Here is an 18,107-nt window from a genome sequence, read left to right on the forward strand (position 1 = left end):
CACACACACACACACACACACACACACACACACACACACACACACACACACACACACACACACACACACACACACACACACACATGCAGCAAACGGCAAAAAACACACACTGATGCACGCAAGGCCACACACAGACACACAAACATAGGCAGTCACACGCAAACGCACAACATCACACGCACACACACACACACACAACCACACACCACACAACACACACATAACCACACACATACACATTAGTATTTTAGATGGGTGAAATGGTGCCAGATAACCTGAGTAAAATGCTAACTGTACGGCTTTGACAACATCAGGAATATTTCACAGCTGAAAGATTTTAAAGGGTTCAAATAAATATTTATAAAACTAGGTCTTTGGTGCATGGATGTATATGCAGTTCCAGTAAGATAGGAGTTGTTTTGTCTGTAAGTTGTGTTTCTAATATTAAGGCAGTATAAGTACCATAGAATAATGGAACAAGTGGCAGATGAAAAATAAAGGTAGATTGACTGACATGCTACAAATATAGTGTAGTTACAATTAGGGTATGATTACTCTTTGCATATTATGAATGTACTGTAACACTACATCTGGGGTAGGAACGAAGCATAATAATGGTTTACAAGGGCCAATACACAGGTAAGGCATTTGGTGAATGAAAAACAGGTTAAAAACGTGACTACCATGTAGTTTAAAAGGTCCTTGGTGTATCTGTGTTTTGGAGGTACTTTCGATAAAAGTAATTGTATCCCTTTGTTTTGTATGAAGCAGTTCTATACAAATAAAATAAATAAAATGTGCTCTTGGGCTGATCATGTATCCTTTCCTAGCCACATCCTTCCTATCCTTCTGAGTGTGTTCACTGTCCTCCTCTGAAAGCACAGCCTCCACTACCTCCTCATGACCATGAACCTATTATCACTGTCATCCCTGTTCCTGGCAACCCATTCTTGCTATATCGTCTGGAAAACCCAGAATATGACTGCTGCTGTTATAGGGAGCCAGCGAGAGAGCCAGGGAGAGAGCCAGCGAGAGAGCCAGGGAGAGAGCCAGGGAGAGAGCCAGCGAGAGAGCCAGCGAGAGAGCCAGCGAGAGAGCCAGCGAGAGAGCCAGCGAGAGAGCCAGGGAGAGAGCCAGGGAGAGAGGCAGCGAGAGAGGCAGCGAGAGAGCCAGGGAGAGAGGCAGGGAGAGAGCATATTGTGCTGCATGTTAGAGACAGACAATTTGCCCATGTGAAGTGAATTATTATCTCCTTATCCACCTGTCTGTCTGTCGAACCATACTGTATGTACAGAATATATAAACAGACACACACATGTATGTGCATACACACAGGAGAATGAGTCAGTTTGTTGTCTTTTAGAAAGAGATGTTTTGGAAGGGTTTTCTGGGTGAGGAACGACCAATTGGTGAGTGTCCCTGTGGGTGCTGCTTTTTGTTACTCATCCATGGGCTTATCAACACTACAGATAACAATTATATCATTAATATAACATTCATTTCTGAAAAACAATGGCAACACTAGGAATTCTGTCTTGGAATTTGAAAGGCCTAAATTGTCCTATCCAATGTTACAACTGTATTGATATACTGTAGCAACGCTCCAAGAAACACACCTGCTCCATAAGGACTTTGGCATCCCGTAATCCGAGCCATCAAGTTATACATTTTACATTTGTTCACAGACTATGTATCACAAAGGAAACATTTTACAATGAAATTGGACCCATCTCCAAGCTCTTCAGTGTCCCCTAAATGATGTGGTAGTGCCTTGCAGTTAAATGCTTCTGGGACAAAGTAAAAAAACATTTTTTAGAAGTGCATGAACTTAATATATTCAAACGCGTTCTTAAATGGAAGAAGTTTGGAGCCACCAAGGCTGTTCCTAGAGCTGGCTGCCCGGCCAAACTGATCAATCGGGAAGAAGGGCCTTGATCAGGGAGGTGACCAAGAACCCGATGGTCACTCTGACAGAGCTCCAGAGATTCTCTATGGAGATGGGAGAACCTTCCAGAAGGACGATCCTCTCTGCACCACTCCACAAATCAGGCCTTTATGGTAGAGGAGCCAGACGGAAGCCACTCCTCAGTAAAAGGCACATGACTGCCCACTTGGAGTTTGCCAAACGGGACCTAAAATTGTCTCAGTTATTGAGAAACAAGATACTCTGGTATGATGATACCAAGATTGAACTCTTTGGCCTGAATGCCAAGTGTCACGTCTGGAGGAAACCTGGCACCATCCCTATGGTGAAGCATGGTGGTGGCAGCATCATGCTTCTGAATGTTTTTCAGCGGCAGGGACTGGGAGACTAGTCAGGATCGAGGGAAAGATGAACGGAGCAAAGTACCTCAGGCTGGGGCGAAGGTTCACCTTCCAACAGGACAACGACCCTAAGCAAGCCAAGACAACGCAGGAGTGGCTTCGGGACAAGTCTCTGAATGTCCTACAGTGGCCCAGACAGATCCCGGACTTGAACCCAATTTAACATCTCTAGAGAGACCTGAAAATAGCTGTGCAATGATGCTCCCCATCCAACCTGACAGAGCTTGGGAGAATCAGCAGAGAAGAATGGGAGAAACTCCCCAAATACAGGTGTGCCAAGCTTTTAGCGTCATACCCAAGAAGACTTGAGGCTGTAATCGCTGCCAAAGGTGCTCCAACAAAGTGCTGAGTAAAGGGTCTGAATACATATGTAAATGTGATATTTCCATTGTTTTTTGTTTATAAATTAGCAAACATTTCTAAAAAACGTTTTTGCTTTCTCTGTCAATGGTGTGCGTGCAGGGAGCGGAGTCAGGTGCAGCAGAGCAGAGAGTTGTGAACAGGCGCACACTTTATTTAGGCAGGCGAAACCAACAGACAGACGCCACTGCATCAAAACCTCCATCCAATATGCCACAGTGCAAAAACGCGCAAACAGTCACAATAATAAAGTACAAACAAATAAACATACCTCGTGATATAAAACACAGAATAAACGCACACCAGAAATAGCGCGTCAAAAATGACACAACACGAAACAATCACACACAAAGACATGAGGGGAACAGAGGAATAAATACATGTAGTGTGATTGGGGAATGAAAACCAGGTGTGCAGGGAACAAGACAAAACGAATGGATAAATGAAAAATGGAGCGGCGATGGCTAGAAAGCTGGTGACGTCGACTGCCGAACGCCACCTGAACAAGGAGAGGAGCCGACTTCGGCGGAAGTTGTGACATTCTCATTATGGGGTATTGTGTTTAGGTAGAATTTTTTGTATTTAATAGATTTTAGAATAAGTCTAACCTAAAAAAATGTGGAAAAAGTCAAGAGGTGTAACGGGTGTCGTAAGGATTAGACCAAGGTGCAGCAGGAAGGTGTATACTCATCTTCTTTAATTGGTAAAAAGAAGGAAAAAAACAAACATAACACGTATACAAACACAACAAACGACACTAACAGTCCTGTCCTGTCCTGTCCTGTCCTGTCCTGTCCTGTCCTGTCCTGTCCTGTCCTGTCCTGTCCTGTCCTGTCCTGTCCTGTCCTGTCCTGTCATGTCATGTCATGTCATGTGCTCAGACACTAAACAAGGAGACAACTACCCACAAATCCCATTACAAAAACACCCCTCTTAAATAAGACCTTCAATTAGAAGCAACGAGAGGCAGCTGCTTCCAATTGAAGGTCAACCCCATTAACTAACATAGACATAGAAAGACTAGAAATAACATAGAAATAAACTAACAAGAACATAGCCCAAAAACCCCGGAACACTCTAAGCAAACACCCCTCTTACATAATACATAGCCCAACAAACCCCGAACCACATAAAACAAACACCCCCTGCCACGTCCTGACCAAACTACAATAACAAATAACCCCTTTACTGGTCAGAACGTGACAAGAGGTCTGAATACTTTCCGAAGGCACTGTAATTGTTAAGGACTGGGGAGTTTTTCAGGCAAAAAAAAAAGGAATGGAGCTAAGCACAGGCAAAATGGGTGGAGACTTGGGATTGTGGGAATGAGATGGGAGTTGGGGGTGGAGTCTCACTTTTTTAGTTTTTTCCCTTTACATACTACATCTATTATTATTTTTTTTTATCATAATGATCAATACTTTGTATGTATGTAAAACATGTTTCTATGTTTTTTATTTTTAAGTGGAAGCTCACAGGTGAATATGAACTATTACCCCCCAAAAACTAAAATAATTGGTCCCAAAAAGAGAAGAACACATGTATGCAGTCATGAGAAGTTCAGTCTACACCTGAAAAACAAAGGAAGGAAGAATGAGTCCTTGCTGAGGATGCATATGTGTCTCATATGAAGAAATATTTTAAATTCATACCGCACCATTCATTGTGCTGAAAAGGGTGTAGTTTCACAGGTCAAAATGACTGCAGAAAATGGCAGCTTCTCCACAAGCTGTCTTGGCCATCCCTGCTTACCTGGATCCTTGTGATGAGTAGTATAAAAGGTGAAACTACAGCACAAGGAAAGGAGAAAGATCATTTCCATAAGTTTTCAAATGTAAACCTCCACCCACACCTATTCACATAAGCATAAACTCACACCTATCCACGTACTGAGTGAATTAGATGACGTCCTTCAAGACTTAGGTCTAACCTTTCTCCTCATGACACGCCAGCAAAAATAAACTGATCACCCTTTGTTACTCGACAGTTGACGTAGACGCTTTCTTCCTTCTCTCTTGTTGTGCCATAGCTATGATCTTTTGCCAAGTTCTATATACTTCTATTAAATGCCAAAACATACCAGCTAATCCAGCATGAGTCCTGGAAATAACACGTTTTACAACAGTAACTGTAAGCGTCTCGTTCACTCCAGGAATCCTGTATAGCTTGGCCTTAGGGCTTAAATACCGTCAGCCCAACAGCCCAACCTTATTTGTGTCTTGAACTATGAGATCAGTCTGCTGCCAGGAAGTGGTTTAGTGAGGAAGACTCTTTTAGGGACACATTACGGTAAACCTATTCCTAGACTAAAAAGCACGTTCAATGGAGTAAATGAATGAAAGCGTTGTAAACCTTCATGTTCATGTCACAGTGAGACTGTCAAATAAAGTATAACCAAAGTGCTTTAGAGTCCAGGAGTAGTCTTTATTATTCTGGGTTCCGCAAAACTGGCCTAGAGAGTTCTAATCAGAAGTTTTCAATCTCACGAAGCTGCAATGGGCTACAATACCCTGAGGGGCCAAACAGCTTTTATTCAAGGGAACTGTAACTCACTCCCATAAACACAGTAAGGCTGACCTCTTATGGTTAGGACATGTATTACATCAATGGAAAAGGAAAGAAAAACAGCACACCCTCAAGGTGATGTGCTGACTAATTGAAGACAAACTATGCAATGAAAAAATAAAGTTTCACACTAATTTTGGTAACACTTTACTTGACACCCAGCATCATAACACGTTATGACACAGTCATAACCATGTCATAAGATTTCATAACAGCTGATATAACTTGTCATAACCTGTCATAATATGGTCATAATATTGTCATGACACATATATTTACACCTGTAGTGACATATATTGCATTATTTTATGGCTGGTTATGACACCTACATAAGAGTGACAAAACATGCCCTTATGTCAGTAATCAGTCAAAATGAAGGTGTCTTGTCCTGCTCCTGAAATCTGCTCCTGCATTCATCCCAGTCATCAGCGACAGAGCACTGGGGTAGATGCATGTCTGGCATCAATGCGTGCACAATTACAATTACAATTTAATATGGTCTATTTCAGGAAATGTTATATAACATAAACATACTGTTGATAAGTAGTTTATGGTGTCATGGAATGTTTTGCCTTGTGTGGTACGTGTTGTGGGTTTTGACAAGCTTATGTACACTACCGTTCAAAAGTTTCGGGTCACTTAGAAATGTCCTTGTTTTTGAAAGAAAAGCACATTTTTGGGCCATTAAAATAACATCAAATTGATCAGAAATACTGTGTAGACATTGTTAATGTTGTAAATGACTATTGTAGCTGGAAACAGCAGATTTCTTATGGAATATCTACATAGGCGTACAGAGGCCCATTATCAGCAACCATCCCTCTTATGTTCCAATGGCACGTTGTGTTAGTTAATCCAAGTTTATCATTTTAAAAGGCTAATTGATCATTAGAAAACCCTTTTGCAATTATGTTATCACAGCTGAAAGCTGTTGTCCTGATTAAAGAAGCAATAAAACTGGCCTTATTTAGACTAGTTGAGGATCTGGAGAATCAACATTTGTGGGTTTGATTACAGGCTCAAAATGACTAGAAACAAAGTACTTTCTTCTGAAACTTGTCAGTCTATTCTTGTTCTGAGAAATGAAAGCTATTCCATGCGAGAAATTGCCAAGAAACTGAAGATCTTGTACAACGCTGTGTACTACACCCTTCAAGGAACAGCGCAAACTGGCTATAACCAGAATAGAAAGGGGAGTAGGAGGCCCCGGTGCACAACTGAGCAAGAGGACGAGTACATTAGAGTGTCTAGTTTGAGAAACAGATGCCTCACAAGTCCTCAACTGGCAGCTTCATTAAATAGTACCCGCAAAACACCAGTCTCAACGTCAACAGTGAAGAGGCGATTCCGGGATGCTGGCCTTCTAGGCAGAGTTTCAAAGAAAAAGCCATTGGAACACAGGAGTGATGGTTGCTGATAATGGGCCTCTGTACGCCTATGTAGATATTCCATTAAAAAATCAGCCGCTTCCAGCTAAAATAGTCATTTACAACATTAACAATGTCTACACTGTATTTCTGATCAATTTGATGTTATTTTAATGGACAAAAATTAGCTTTTCTTTCAAAACAAGGACATTTCTAAGTGACCCCAAACTTTGGAATGGTAGTGTAGGTGTCATAACCAGCCATAAAATAACGCAATATATGTCACAACAGGTCTAAATATATGTGTCATGACAGTGTTATGACCATATTATGAGAGTTTGACACGTTATGTCAGCTGGTATGACATACTATGACATGGTTATGACTGTGTCATAAATGTGTTAAGTAGTGTTACCCTAAGTTTTCCTTGAACGTGGATTTATGAGGGGATGATAGCTATTGAGCCAAACCGGCAAGGAGAGATGAGTCCGCAACTTTCTTTTTTCTTTGCTCATGTATTACACCAAACATGCATCAAATGTTCTGCCCTACATTTCCTAGAGGAGCGCTGAGTCACTTCTTTACAGTTAGAGAGGAAGTACTTTTTTCTGTTATAGCAGTATATTCTGGTTCCACTGTGTGCTTTGATTTCCTGGACCTGCAGCCTGCTTCCTATAGACTTCTTCTCATCCCACATAGCTGAGCAGGTGATGGCTTCCCATAAGCACCTGTCTGGTGGGAGAACACGTCGAGAGCTACAGGCAGAAGGGTGTGACATCATACAGAGAGCTCTGCTGTGGGTGGATGGAGATTCCGTACATATTTATGTCACAAGATGACGAGATGACAATCATTCAATAATGCCATTTTCAGTTCATGGAGGAAAGAGATGCTGCTGGGAAATGTTCTGAAAATACAGCAGAGATGGAGCCAGAGCTTTCTAGCCCCAGCCCCAGCTCAAGCCTCAGCCTGAGTTCCAGCCTCACACCCAGACCCTTGGCCTTCTTGGAAGGTCAAAGAAAGTTAGGGAAGCACCTCACTGGGGCAGTGTATTGTTGTGTGCTTCATGGATGTGTTCTATTTAGGAAACAACATGGAAAGTTACTGTACGCAGAGGTGAAATTGGGGTGGAATAGCAGGGAACGGAATTCTCAAAGTGAAATGATTTTGATTTTGACAGAAACGTACAGTTGTTAGTGGTTAAGGCCTGCAATATAGTAATAATGTGGGTGCTTATATTTGTCCTAGTTCACACATGTACAAGTGTGTGTTTTTGCATCTCCCAACTCACCATGAGACACCCTTGGAGAGTGGAGTCACATCCAGGGTCAGCCATTATCAATGGCAAACCTGGAGCAATTAGAGTTAAGTGCCTTGCTCAAGGTCACATCGACAGATTGTTCACCTTGTTGGCTCAGGGATTCAAACTAGAGATGTTTTGGTTACTGGCCCAACGCTCTAACCGCTAGGCTACAGGCTGTCCATAGACAGGCTGTCCATATATATCGTTAACTGACGAGGATATATTACGCAAGCCTTGATATTAAATCCCAGAACTGTCATCAGTTCCTTCCTCTTCCTTAAAATTACTCATGTAGAGATGAGCTGTTATTCCTTCCTATGCTGCTGTATTTCCTTCTACCTATTTCTGTGTGACTGTGCATGTGAACACCTTGTGGAGTATCTGGCGAAATTCCCCTCTCTGCCCTATAAGAGCCAGACATGAGAGCCAACATGGACACAGAGGACTGCTCATCAGATAGATCGAGGACACACACACAGAGGACTGCTCATCAGAGAGATAGAGGACACACACACAGAGGACTGCTCATCAGATAGATCGAGGACACACACACAGAGGACTGCTCATCAGAGAGATAGAGGACACACACACAGACACACAGACAGGTGAGTTGGAACACCTGCCACACACCTAAGGATTTGTTGGGGGCATGTGGTCGAAGGGGGGGAAGGGGGGGGGGGGCGCATGGCGTAGAGGCCGGGGGAGATTTTGACTTGGACGCGGGGAAGACTTTTTAAATTGATTACTGGATGCTGCACTGAACTGACAATACGCTATAAACATGGATATGTCACAAATTATAAAAATGTAGCCACCGAGTCATTTCAGGAGGCTTGAAGCAGCGTTACTGTAGCAATAACTCTAAGCAATAACTTAATAACTCTAGCTAACTTAGACTGAGAAGACTTAACATGAATGTGTATGTTGTGATGTCAGTGATGCTCTATCTAAAAGTTGGACTTTTCCTTTTATCAAGTATACTTTTTACTCCATACACCTGTCAGTAAAAAATGGTTTTATAGTCACATACACCTGAAAAGTGTTGTTTTGTACAGTCTCAGCCATAGTAGTACGGCACCCCTGGAGCAAATTAGGGTTAAGTGCCTTGCTCAAGAGTACAACAACAGATTTTGTTACCTTGTCGGCTCAGGTAATCAAACCAGCAACCATTTTGGTTACTGGCCCTACGCTCTAACCTCTAGGCTATGTGTTACCAGTACGTAAGGTGTGTGAGTTTACTTTCTAAGTGATGCTCTGTCTGTCTCTAGGTTGACATAGAGATGAAGCTGCTGTTAAGCCCCACCCTCCCCAGGCTCCTCTTCCTGTTAGCGTGTCTCAGTGGGTGTGGCTTGGGACATGGCACACACCTGGGAACCTGCTCTGTCACCGTACACACTCACGAACTACGCAAGCACTACACAGAGATACGGAGCTCTGTGGTGAGCACACAAACACACACACAAACACAGTCATTTCCATGTCACTGTATTAGAACAAGAAGCCTACCCTGAGGCTCTCAGTCTCTACCTCTCTTTTACTCTCTCTCTTCTCACTCTCTGTCACACTGTCTGTTTTACATATAAATATTTTATTAGAGTGAATAGAATTTTGTATTGACTGTGTTGTTGTCGGTTAAATGTGTGCAGATAGCAGCAGACAGTCAGATGGGAGTGAGACTGCTGAGGGGAGACATGATGAGTAACATACAGGTAAATTGTTCTCACTACCTTAATTTGCATATCAATGTTCTTTAAAAGGCACTCAGTCTAGTGTTGTCCATTACGGGAGGACTTTTCCTGGTGCAAAAAAACACATACATGTATCTGTACAAAAAATACAGTAAACCCTCATAACCTAGCAGCATGATATAATTTGGAACATTTCTTTAACAACGTGCTGCAGTAAATGTAACATGTAGTGTGTCCTCCCTTTCAGGAGGGGGAGCACTGTTGTTTCCTGCGTCTATTGCTGCGTTTTTATGTGGAGAGAGTGTTTGTTAGCCACGGCTTGTCTCAGCCACTGCACCGACGCTCAACCAGCGCTCTCGCTAATAGTTTCCTCACAATCAACAAGGACCTGAGGCACTGTGTAAGACACGCACACACTCAGGCATGCACACATGCACACACACATACATATTAACACACAACAGCACACATTTTACACCTAAAATCTCACACATAAACAAAAGCTACTACTATAGTTATCTAATGACATCTCTTTATGTCCTCCAGCACTGCCACTGCGGAGAAGACACCAGGAGAAAAATGGACTCCCTACAGGCCCAGTTTGACAAGGTAACTACACACACTGACATATAAATATACATATAAATATAGAGAGAGAGCGAAATAGAGAAAATACTGTTTGGCGAGTGTATGGTGAAAGAGGCTTAGACAGTCCAAGAGAGGAGAGTGAGAGAGAGGAGATGAATCAATAAGATCCAATGTTAACCTCTCTCCGCCTCTTCTCCATCCTCTCACCCTCATCTCTCCCTCCTCTCCCCCTCTTTTCTCAACCTCATCTATCCATCCTCTCCCCTCATTTATCCCTCCTCTCCCCCTCACCTCTCCATTCTACCACCCCTCATCTCTCGATCCTCAACTCTCCATCCTGTAGCTGGAGATCTACCAGGCAGCAGTAAAGGCTATAGGAGAGCTGGACTCTCTACTGGACTGGCTGGAAGAACTCAAGCACAACTCACACACAACTCACACAGACAGATAACACAGTCATATATATGTTTATATGAAAATGTGTAAAGGTTGCAGTACAGATGATATGTTACATTTCTGTTACCACATGTAATTTATTTGATGAGATAAGTTTACCTGAAAGGAATATTTATTAATGTGTGTATTCATGCTTCTGTATGTATTAAAGCAGACATATGTCAGTCTCAGATGGTTGTCTAAGTTCCAGAAATAATGGTTCTGTGATAGTATTATTAACCAGTGTGAATTTGACCAAATTGTCGATTTTCACTACAAATGACATGTACAGTGCCTTCGGAAAGTATTCAGACCCCTTGACTTTTTCCACATTTTGTTAGGTTCAACCTTATTCTAAAATGTATTAAAAAAATTTACAAAATCATCAATCCACACACAATACCCCATAATGATGAAGCAAAAACTGTTTTTTAGACATTTTTGCTAATTTATTAAAAATAAAAAATAAAAATATCACATTTACATAAGTATTCATACCCTTTACTCAGTACTTTGTTGAAGCACCGTTGGCAGCAATTACAGCCTCGAGTCTTCTTGGGTATGACGCTACAAGCTTGGCACACCTGTATTTGGGGAGTTTCTCCCATTCTTCTCTGCAGATCCTCTCAAGCTCTGTCAGGTTGGATGGGGAGCATCGCTGCACAGCTATTTTCAGGTCTCTCCAGAGATGTTTGATCGGGTTCAAGTCCGGACTCTGGCTAGGACACTCAAGGACATTCAGAGACTTGTCCCGAAGCCATTCCTGCGTTGTCTTGGCTGTGTGCTTATGGTCATAGTCCTGTTGGAAAGTGAATCTTCGCCCCAGTCTGAGGTCCTGAGCGCTCTGGAACAGGTTTTCATCAAGGATCTCTCTGTACTTTGCTCCGTTCATCTTTGCCTCGATCCTGACTAGTCTCCCAGTCCCTGCCACTAAAAAACATCCCCACAGCATGATGCTGCCACCACCATGCTTCACCGTAGGGATGGTGCCAGGTTTCCTCCAGACGTGACGCTTGGCATTCAGGCCAAAGAGTTCAATCTTGATTTTATCAGACCAGAGAATCTTGTTTCTCATGGTCTGAGTCTTTAGGTGCCTTTTGGCAAACTCCAAGCGGGCTGTCATGTGCCTTTTACTGAGGAGTGGCTTCCGCCTGGCCACTCTACCATAAAGACCTGATTGGTGGAGTGCTGCGGAGATGGTTGTCCAGAGGAACTCTAGAGCTCTGTCAGAGTGACCATTGGGTTCTCGGTCACCTCCGGTCACCTCATGTCCAACTGCTGAGGATTTCTTTGTTATTTGATCAATTTTAAAATATGACTGTAACGTAACAAAATGTGTAAAAAGTCAAGGGGTCTGAATACTTTCTGAAGGCACTGTAAGTGTGCAATTGCTGGTACCTGGGCTGTCGTCCTTAAATGTAGTTGATTATAATTTGACAGGCACCTTGCCCTCATTAAGCTCTCGGAGTGCACACTGGATGCTCTGGCCGAGGAGTAGGGTTGTTCTGAGCGTTCTGACCTTACAATGGCAGTCAAGCACCCAAGCTTACTGGCTAAATGTTGGCTAACTAGCTAACTACTTCCAGACAAATGAGAGAACACCTCACTCGGACCATTTTACTCGCCCTAGCAGAGCTGGTTAGGCTGTTTTTATGTTATCCAGAGCGTTGATTACTGTATCTGTGCTGCTGGCAACAATTTAATTACTCTTTTTTTGCCAACGTTTATTGACACTGGCCATATTCAACGGGTGTTGAACCTTCGTAAATGAATCAGTTATTCAGACGAGAGTGCTCTGATATTGGAGTAGATAGCCAGAGTGAATTTACGAACGCACCATCTGGCTGTCCCTTCGCCACAGAACGCAGTAAACGTAGTGAGCGAGGCTAAAAAAGCTGCATTCTGAAGCTGCCTTACTCAACAAAAAAAATACCAAAACAATAATACCAGAGGTGTGGAGTATGCTGCTTTATTAACTCAATCAATGATTTTGTTTACATTGTTTTCTAACTGATATGATATAATATTGTGACATGAATTAATGCGAGAAGTACACGCAAAACACCGCCATCTCCTGGATACTGTTGGTCCCAAAACAGATGCCGCTCTAAAGAAAAAAGGTATACCCAAACACGCTTCAGCCCAATTGAAACGAAAAAGGGGGGACCCGGTGCTCGACTGAGGGACTTGAAAATCCCCAAAACATTCCATACCTCAGGATACTTAAACTGGTGACTATCCGGGAGAATAAAGAAAAAGGAGCACTCTAACCCAATTGTTTGTACTGTCAATAAATCAGATTTATGCAGAAACATGTTTATTCTCCGCGATAGTCACCAGTTGAAGTATCTGGGATAAGGAATGTTTTTGGGATATGCCAATCCAACACACAGCAAAAGTTATGCAGTAATGTGAAATATCATACATCTGTACCTGATAGTATTTATAATAATAAATAAAGGTTGAGAACCTATATTTATTTGAGAGAAAAAAAATGGCCTTCTTTAACAAAGCCTGAAATGAAATCAAATTATTAAAAATAAAAAGCTTTATTTACAAGAAGCATGATATACCAATCCACTCTAAGATGCTCACAACAACATAGCATGACATTACATGGACTGGGGCAATGTCAGGTTTATGAGAAAGAACACCATGCAGTGGTGTCAAACCCACTACACAGACATTAGAGGTAATGGCAGACTAGAGCTGGTGAGGTGACACTCCAACATTTGAACAAGGAGCCTTGTTGAAACCAAATATGTGCTGCTTTCAGTACAGCTAGAAGACAGTCACTGATATGCTTTGTGTATAATTCAAAACTAAATGAGATGGCAACTACATATGCTTAAAAATGTATGGTTCTGTTAGGCACACTATTTTGGGCTTCTACAATGTTGTGCATGTTTATTCCTCAATACATTCACAATATAAAATGCCTTTGGAAAGTTTTCAGACCTGTTTACTTTTTTCACATTTTGTTGGCTACAGCCTTATTCTAAAAATGTGTTTACATTTTTTTTTTTTATCCTCATCAATCTACACACAATACCCCATAATGACAAAGCAAAAACAAGCTTGGTCTGAGTATTTAGGTGCCTTTTGGCAAACTCCAAGCAGGCTGTCATGTGCCTTTCACTGAGGAGTGGCTTCCGTCTGGTCACTCTACCATAAAGGCCTGATTGATAGAATGCTGCAGAGATGGTTGTCCTTCTGGAAGGTTCTATCTCCACAGAGGAACTCTGGATCTCTGTCAGAGTGACCATCGTGTTCTTGGTCACCTCACTGAACAAGACCCTTGTCCCCTGATTGCTCAGTTTGGGCGGGCGGCCAGCTCTAGGATGAGTCTTGGTGGTTCCAAACTTCTTCCATTTAATAACGATGGAGGCCACTGTGTTCTGGGGACCTTTAATGGTGCAGAATTTTTTTGGTACCCTTCCCCAGATCGGTGCCTCGACACAATCCTGTTTTGGAGCTCTATGGACAATTCCTTTGACCTCATGGCTTGGTTTTTGCTCTGACATGCACTGTCAACTGTGGGACCTTATATAGAAAGTATTTCCAAATCATGTCCAATCAATTGAACTTACCACAGGTGGACTCCAATCAAGTTGTAGAAACATCTAAAGGATGATCAATGGAAACAGGATGTAACTAATCTCAATTTTGAGTCTCATAGCAAAGGCTCTGAATACTTATGTAAAAAATGTATTCTTTTTTTTATTTGCTAAAATTTCAAAAAACGTGTTCTCGCTTTATCATTATGGGGTATTGTGTGTAGATTGCTAAGGATTTGTATTTACTTAATCAATTTTAGAATAAGGCTGTAACGTAACAAAATGTGGAAAAAGTCAAGGGGTCTGAATACTTTCCAAAGGCACCGTATATTTAACCAAGATCATTGACCTGATGGGTTTGTTTGTCCTGCCACTACAGGTATAAGGTAGCATGTCTTCAAATCTGAAGCACTTTCCCATCAAAATGTAAACATCCTTTATGTATATAGATAACACCAATGTACTAGTTTGCTGTGACTTTAAGGTGTAATCCAAATGGGGGACTCATATGTTGGGAAAAACTTTAAAAGCTTACTGTGTAAACTAAAAATACTAGTTCTACAAAACATACTATCCACTTTTGTGCCATGCTCAGATGGGTTATGAAACATCATCTTTTTACTATCGAAAGGTCTTACTGCACAAGTGAGAGAAAGATTTTGCCCTAAGCAGCAATGTCATGTTTCTCACTCTGTGTTCATCCTCATCCTCAGTTCTTACAAGTGAAGCATTAACCACAAAAAGTCAGCAACGTGGTTGTTCTCTGTGAATCTGTTGGTGCTGTTTTAGAAATCGTGCTGCCCTGAAGCATTTTACACACATGGGGCACTTATATGGTTTCTCACCTGTGTGAATACTAATATGTTCTTTCAGGCTAAACTTCTGAGTGAAGCATTTGCCACAATAACAACACTGATATGGTCTCTCTCCTGTATGACTCCTCATATGCTTTGCCAGGGATTTGGTGTAACCAAAGCATTTGCCACATTCTTTGCACTGATATGGTTTCTCTCCCGTGTGTATCCTCATATGGACTGTTAAGTTATGCTTGAGGCTAAAAAATTTACCACAGTCTTCACATTGATGTGGTTTCTCTCTTTTGTGAGTCACCATATGTTCTTCCAGGCATATCTTCTGGCTGAAGCATTTGCCACATTCACTACACTGATATTGTTTTTCTCCAGTGTGTGTCCTCATATGATCCCTCTCTCTGTTCTCCGCCGTTTGGGTTTGGTAAAGATGTGAGAGCTGAGGTGGGTCCTGATCACAGTCACTTTTCACAAAGGAAGGATTGTTTATGAACTCTTTGATATCAGACTCCAGCCCCTGAAGCTGCTCTTCCTCCTGACTGGTCCCAAACTCCTCCTGTTCCTCTTTAATCTGAGTGGGCTCTGGGTCCTCCTGCCCCAGACTGGTGCACCACCACTCCTGCTCACAGTGCTGCTGCTCCTCCTCTTCAGGGACAGGGAGTATTAGCTGCTGGGGATCTAAAAGGAAAAGGAAAGTCAATCAATCAATCATTATATTACAATCGATCATGACATTATTTTCAAGAAACAATTGTCTATTGGTTGTTTATTGGCAATGTGGCTTGCCTGCTTGATTGATGTGATAGTCGCTACCAACCTGCTTTATGCAAATGTATCTTTGGTTGGATAACGACATCCAGCAGCATCCGTAGACGATCGATCTCCTCCTTTGAACGGGAGATTTCTTCCTGGTACTCTGATACCGTTTTTTCCACGACCACAAATATCTCAACAGCCGCCGCTGTCAATCGCTCGGTAAGAAACACATTCAGCAGATGAAGTTTGGACATTTTGTAGAATGAACGTGTATCAGTTCCTATTGTTTAACTCACGTGGATTAGTAGTATTATGTTGTGTGTGTAAACCGTGAACCATAGACTGGGAAAGGAAAGCGGATGAACGTCACAAGAGTAGCAGAGATTGCAATACCGCCCCCTTTTGTGTGGGTTGATTACGATAATGTTGCTGTCAATGAATGGATGTCTACAAACGTAAGTGCTGTCAAAAATATGTGGAATATTAAAGAGTAAGGTTAAGTCATATTACATTTAGGATTAGTCAGCGCTGCATCCATCCAAAATTTGTGGTTGGTTTGTTTATGGCTTTATCTCACTCCAGTCCGACAGGTGGCGGTATACCAATAGCGACCAATGAACAAAGAGCGGTAAGGAAGCATGCACTGTTTACTACCACATACCGTAGGACAGCATTTCTCTGGACATTTTTTTGTACACTATCATAATGTCTAAACTACATCTGCTGAATGTGTTTGTTACCGAGCAATTAACAGAAGCAGCTTTTGAAATGTTTAGGGCCGTGGTTAAAACGATATCGGAGTACGAGTAAGACATCTCCCGATCAAAGAAAGAGATCGAACGTCTACAAAGGCTAACGTTACTAACGTTAGATGTCATCACACAGCCTGACATAGTAATATAAAGCAGGTCTGTAGCGTATACTGATGTTTCCATAACTTTTTACCTTCACATATCATAAAGACGTTTCAGATAAACCATACAATATTGTGACCAGACGTGCATGTGCGCAGTCGGATCTTCAGTGTCAGATGAAAATAACTATATATCATAATATAGTTCGAGATATTTATTTTTTCATCTCTACAGATCCCCAGCAGCTAGTAACTCTCACTGTCCCAGAAGCAGAAGTTCCCCCTGAGGAGCAGCACTGTGAGCAGGAGTGGATCCCAGGTCTGGGGCAGGAGGACCCAGAGCCAACACAGGTTGAAGAGGAACAGGAGTTGTTTGGGATTGGTCAGGAGAAAGAGCAGATTCAGAGGCTGGAGTCTGATACCAAAGATTCATATTAACTTCTCCCTTTGTGAAAAGTGATTGGGATCAGTACCCACCCCAGCCCTCAAGTATTCACCAAACCCAAACCGTGGAGAATGACTTACTACCCACTAAAACAACAGAAGAGATCCAAATAGAACATGGAGAGGGCTATGGAGTATCAGAACCAAACAGTGAATTACAGCCCCTCTCCAGTAAATTCAGACTGTTCTCCAGCTCAGAATAAAAACAGTGAATGTGTCGATAGTTGTACATCAACTCTGAGAAAACAAAAGATCTCTGGGGAGAAACCGTTTAACTGCCATGTGTGCAGTAAATGTTTCCTTACAGAGGAATACTGTCAAAGACATGCAAATACATACAGGGGATAAATATTTGGGACAAAATAACTTTTGACTAATAGAAGTGAAATACTTATTCAAATTGGGGAACTTGATACATTTCATGCTTTCATTTTTAAATGACAAAACATATGAAAATGCCCTCAAATATAAAGGTGACATTCTGTACTGTCGCCTCATATGGAACATTTGATCCCAAATACAAAATGCTGGCGTATGGAGCCGATATTAAAATGTGAGCTTCACTGTCCAATACATGGAGGGAAGTGTACATGCTCACATGCTGACCATCTACATGCTTACTGTGTGACCAGTTTTATAGCTCAGAATAGACTAAACATCCACCAGCTAGTTCACACAGGGGAGAAGTTTTTTAGCTGCAATGGGTGTGGCAAATCTTTCCCTAGGAAGGGATATTGACATACATATGAGGATACACATATGGTAAAGAACTGTGTTGCCGTGTTTGGCATAAAGGCTTCCATCAAACAGAGCATATGAAGACAAGACCCAAGGCTGGAGGTGCTCTGTGAGGGAAATAGGATTCAGTCAGAATATCTGAAGGAACAGTTTAACAATGTAGGACATTCTCCTCATGTCACTACTGTTAGTTGATTTAATCTAATGTATTGATTGATGAATGAGGGTAATTGACAATTTGCTATTTTTGTGTCCAAGGATAATATTTTATATATAAAAAACAATCTTATTACAACACATTTCTATATGTTCTCTTCTG

General features: G+C 41.8%; 2 protein-coding genes and 1 long non-coding RNA gene across 4 annotated transcripts; 2 read left to right on the plus strand and 1 right to left on the minus strand.

Annotated features, from left to right (window-relative positions):
- The first annotated feature begins 9,200 nt into the window (after positions 1-9,200).
- il20 (interleukin 20) lies at positions 9,201-11,108 on the plus strand. The gene is made up of 5 exons (XM_014167510.3): positions 9,201-9,359; positions 9,567-9,629; positions 9,856-10,008; positions 10,155-10,217; positions 10,540-11,108. Exons 1-5 carry the CDS (start codon positions 9,201-9,203, stop codon positions 10,645-10,647), a joined length of 546 nt encoding a protein of 181 aa, XP_014022985.1. The 3' UTR covers positions 10,648-11,108.
- Positions 11,109-12,584: 1,476 nt separating this feature from the next.
- LOC106583518 (uncharacterized) lies at positions 12,585-16,082 on the minus strand. The gene is made up of 2 exons (XM_014167797.3): positions 15,815-16,082; positions 12,585-15,675 (listed from the first exon to the last, which is right to left on the minus strand). The coding sequence occupies exons 1-2, from the start codon at positions 16,005-16,007 to the stop codon at positions 14,933-14,935; spliced, it is 936 nt and encodes a 311-aa protein (XP_014023272.2). The 5' UTR covers positions 16,008-16,082; the 3' UTR covers positions 12,585-14,932.
- LOC106583519 (uncharacterized) lies at positions 16,077-18,083 on the plus strand. Of its 2 annotated transcripts, XR_001323537.3 has the most exons (4): positions 16,077-16,208; positions 16,336-16,381; positions 16,530-16,661; positions 16,842-18,083. It is a non-coding gene; the product is annotated as an uncharacterized LOC106583519 (long non-coding RNA). The 2 variants fall into 2 exon arrangements; XR_001323538.3 differs by lacking the exons at positions 16,077-16,208; positions 16,336-16,381 and having other exon boundaries at positions 16,388-16,661.
- The last annotated feature ends 24 nt before the right edge of the window (positions 18,084-18,107 follow it).

This window comes from Salmo salar, chromosome 22 (assembly GCF_965601325.2).
Source record: "Salmo salar chromosome 22, fSalSal1, whole genome shotgun sequence".
In the NCBI taxonomy this organism is placed as follows: Eukaryota; Metazoa; Chordata; class Actinopteri; order Salmoniformes; family Salmonidae; genus Salmo; species Salmo salar.

Bases quoted from the DNA above. Each gene is read 5' to 3' on its own strand.
- LOC106583518 (XM_014167797.3), bottom strand. From the start codon at position 16,007: ATGTCCAAACTTCATCTGCTGAATGTGTTTCTTACCGAGCGATTGACA. The intron at 15,676-15,814 runs GTTGGTAGCGAC...TTTTCCTTTTAG, and splicing joins GATACATTTGCATAAAGCAG to ATCCCCAGCAGCTAATACTC.
- il20 (XM_014167510.3), top strand. From the start codon at position 9,201: ATGAAGCTGCTGTTAAGCCCCACCCTCCCCAGGCTCCTCTTCCTGTTA. The intron at 9,360-9,566 runs GTGAGCACACAA...AAATGTGTGCAG, and splicing joins CAGAGATACGGAGCTCTGTG to ATAGCAGCAGACAGTCAGAT. The intron at 10,218-10,539 runs GTAACTACACAC...TCCATCCTGTAG, and splicing joins TACAGGCCCAGTTTGACAAG to CTGGAGATCTACCAGGCAGC.